Source organism: Leucopleurus acutus (assembly GCF_964270905.1).
Source record: "Leucopleurus acutus genome assembly, chromosome: 8".
In the NCBI taxonomy this organism is placed as follows: Eukaryota; Metazoa; Chordata; class Mammalia; order Artiodactyla; family Delphinidae; genus Leucopleurus; species Leucopleurus acutus.
The window spans coordinates 96,803,966-96,807,596 of record NC_139151.1 but is presented as its reverse complement, the minus strand read 5'-3'; the positions used below and the strand labels follow the sequence as shown (position 1 = coordinate 96,807,596).

General features: G+C 61.3%; 2 protein-coding genes across 2 annotated transcripts; one reads left to right on the top strand and one right to left on the bottom strand.

Annotated features, from left to right (window-relative positions):
* Nucleotides 1–952: 952 nt before the first annotated feature.
* C1QTNF4 (C1q and TNF related 4) lies at nt 953–1,932 on the top strand (the record flags this gene model as incomplete). The annotated part of the gene is made up of 1 exon (XM_082845420.1): nt 953–1,932. Exon 1 carries the CDS (start codon nt 958–960, stop codon nt 1,930–1,932), a length of 975 nt encoding a protein of 324 aa, XP_082701546.1. The 5' UTR covers nt 953–957.
* Nucleotides 1,933–3,265: 1,333 nt separating this feature from the next.
* Nucleotides 3,266–3,631, bottom strand: FAM180B (family with sequence similarity 180 member B; the record flags this gene model as incomplete). Its single annotated transcript, XM_082844761.1, has 1 exon — nt 3,266–3,631. One exon carries the CDS (start codon nt 3,629–3,631, stop codon nt 3,266–3,268), a length of 366 nt encoding a protein of 121 aa, XP_082700887.1.

Genomic DNA, 3,631 nt, shown 5'->3' with positions numbered 1-3,631 from the left:
GCTGACCTCACAGACTTGCCAAAGCCGTGCTGGAATTGTTGCTCTCCCACTCTATCCCCAGCAGCCCCTGGCTCTCTCTTTCCCCTCAGTGACCAGCCCCCAAGCCCAGAGGAAGGAGTCTCTTTCTCTTACTCTGATTTTACAGGGGGAGGGAGCTACCTCAAAGCCCATCTGTTCTGGCCTCTTTAGTGCAAGAAGGGCCCCTGGAGAGTCCAGAGGTCCAGCGTGGGAGCTGACCCTTGACTGGGTCAGAGGCCAAGAAATGGGTCAGGGAGCGGCTATTTCCTTTCCTGCCAAAATGGGGGCTTAACCAGCAGCCATCATGGAGGATATCAGTATAGAGAGCCAGTGCCTGAGAGAGGGGCAGGCTAAGTAAGGACCATAGAACAGACACAGGAAAATGCAGCAAATCGGAGGCTGAAGGAAACTCAGAGACCCCCTGACCACCTTCTGCGTTTCCAGGGCCCCTGGGTGTCAAGGAGGAGGGGATGTGTAAGCCCAGCAGACAGGGCTATAGGACCCTCTGACCAGAGCTTTTCTGCTTGCATCTATGGTATATGTCTGTGATCTGTCACTTGAAAAAGGAGTTCGGTGGTTACAAAAAAACAAGAGAGAAAAAAAAAAAAAAAAAACCAAAACTGGCCTAATCCAATGGTCCCCAAAGTGTGGTCCCTAGACTAGCAACATCTCTGCATTACCTGGGAACTTGTTAGAAATGCAAATTCTTGGGCCTCATACTAGATAAGGTGGGGGTGGGAGCCAATGTGTGTTTTAACAGGGTCTCCAGGTGACACTGAGGCCCCATGACGTTTTAAGAACCACTGACCTAGTCCAAGTGTGTAGGAAATTAGGAGTCCTAGTTGTGGGTCAAGGGCGGGTCTGTGAAGGGAACCCGTCTCCAGGCCGCCCCTGCCCAACCCTTGTCTCCTCTCCTTCGTGCCTCCCCTCCCAGGCGCCATGCTGCCGCTCCTGCTGGGCCTGCTAGGCCCGGCCGCCTGCTGGGCCCTGGGCCCGGCTCTGGGCTCGACAGAGTTGCGCTCAGCCTTCTCGGCAGCACGCATCACCCCCCTGGAGGGCACGTCGGAGATGGCGGTGACCTTCGACAAGGTGTACGTGAACATCGGGGGCGACTTCGACGCGGCCACCGGTCAGTTCCGCTGCCGCGTGCCCGGTGCCTACTTCTTCTCCTTCACGGCTGGTAAGGCCCCGCACAAGAGCCTGTCGGTGATGCTGGTGCGAAACCGCGACGAGGTGCAGGCACTGGCCTTCGACGAGCAGCGGCGGCCCGCCACGCGGCACGCCGCCAGCCAGAGCGCCATGCTGCAGCTCGACTACGGCGACACGGTGTGGCTGCGGCTGCACGGCGCCCAGCAGTACGCGCTCGGGGCACCCGGCGCCACCTTCAGCGGCTACCTGGTGTACGCCGACGCCGACGCGCCTGCGCGCGGGCCGCCCGCGCCCCCGGAGCCGCGCTCGGCCTTCTCGGCGGCGCGCACGCGCAGCCTGGTGGGCTCGGACGCGGGCCCGGGGCCGCGGCACCGGCCCCTAGCCTTCGACACTGAGCTCGTCAACATCGGCGGCGACTTCGACGCGGCGGCTGGCGTGTTCCGCTGCCGCCTGCCCGGCGCCTACTTCTTCTCCTTCACGCTGGGCAAGCTGCCGCGCAAGACGCTGTCGGTGAAGCTGATGAAGAACCGCGACGAGGTGCAGGCCATGATTTACGACGACGGCGCATCGCGGCGTCGCGAGATGCAGAGCCAGAGCGTGATGCTGGCGCTACGGCGCGGCGACGCCGTCTGGCTGCTCAGCCACGACCACGACGGCTACGGCGCCTACAGCAACCATGGCAAGTACATCACCTTCTCCGGCTTCCTGGTGTACCCCGACCTTATCCCCGCCGGCCCGCCCGGCCTCGGGCCTCCGGAGCTCTGAGCCACGACCCGGAGAGGAGCCCCGGGCGGCCCGGGGCGTGCATGCCAAGACGGGACCGCGGCCCGAAATGTCCCGCCGGCGCGAGCATGACGGCCCGCCCAGCGTGGCTGGACTCTGCGAATAAAGTGGGCCTGCGCCGGCGCCTGTCTGCCGGGGTCCTGCGCTTTGTCTTGACTGCGACGCTTTTGTCTCGGGCGGGGCGGGAGGGACTGACTACAGCTGGCCCCGGGTGGGGGTCGGAGGGCAGAGGGCAGCATTCAGTCAGGCCTTGGGAGGGCGAGGAGGTGGGAATTTGATTGAACCCTACTTGCCTAACCCCGATTTGGGCCTCCCCTTCATGTCCCATTCCAGTCAGTCCCTGTAATTCCTCCCCGTTGACCTACGACGTTACTTTTAGGGCCCATCTGGTTCTTTTTTGTGACAAGGGACTTCACCCCGCTGCCTCACTGGGGCTATGGGATTCAAGGAAACGGTACATTCCTTTTCCCAGTAGGGCGTGCGCATGGGACAAGCAGTTGATATCTGGTTGCCCTGATTCCTGCCCTCCCGGGATGAGGAGGGTGGTTTGCTCAAGGAACTGGTTAAACAACTTACTCTGACAACAGAAGGACACAGGGCTGCAGGAGGCTAGAACAGAACATTTTATGGGATGAGCTACACAGGATCAGGACTACACCAGCCAGCCTCAGTCCCCTTCCAGCCTTACTCCCTCCTCTGAGCCTTGTCGATATGGACCAAAAAATACTTCTCACTTCCCTGCCCCCCAGAAGATAATGTTCCTCAACCTGCTTCCCTCCATTCCTCCAACAGACTGACCTAAAAATGTCCAGCCTATTCTCCTAGCCCACATGGGGTACTTGGAGGCTTAGGGACCCCCAGAGCCTTGGTTGGGTTTAAAAGAGGTGTCTACATTAGGACTGGGCCCTGAGCACTTACAAGTTTCCTGTAGATTCTGCCTCTCATGGGACTGCCTGGGTAGGAGCTGGAGGGTCTGACCTGGCCTTACTTGGGAGCTTCCCTTTCAGCATCCCTTAAACACACTTCTCAACCCTGACCCCTACACCCTCCGCCCCCCACCCCCACCCCGCCACACACACTGCATGCAAGTCCTGCCCTTAGGTCTGTGCCTGCTGCCTGGGACCCAGAGCCTGGGCCCAGGGAAGAAGATGGGGGAGGGGTAAGCTGGGGTCTGGGGTACAAGCCGAGCCCAGAGGCCCGAACACAGTGGGAAAAACCAGGTGCCAGATGGAGGCCCCTGGCCAAGATGGGTCTGGCTCAGGTAGGGGGTGGGGTGGAGGGGGCTGGGGTGGGAATGACAGGCAGAAGGGGAGGGTTAGGGGAAGGGGTCAAGGGTAGAGGCCGAGGGCCCCAGAGAAGGGGGCTGGCCCTGGGGGCAGAAGCCCTTGCACAGGTCCCAGAGTGTTTCCTGTGCCAGGAGGGCGAAGACCTGGGCCCAGCGACCTCTCTCCTGAGCCTCACTAGACACAGGGAGCCGGTAGACACAGGACAGGCCTGTGAGGAGCAGATGTTCAAAGTCCCAAGGGCTAAGAGGGGGTCCCTTCCGCAGGTCCTGGAACTGCTGCAGCCGCTGCTCAGCACCCTCCAAGTCCCTGGGCACATGGTGCTGCAGGAGGAGACTGAGCCGGCGGCCTGGACGTGTGGATGCCAGTTCCTCGTCCTGGATGTGCAGCTGCCCCAT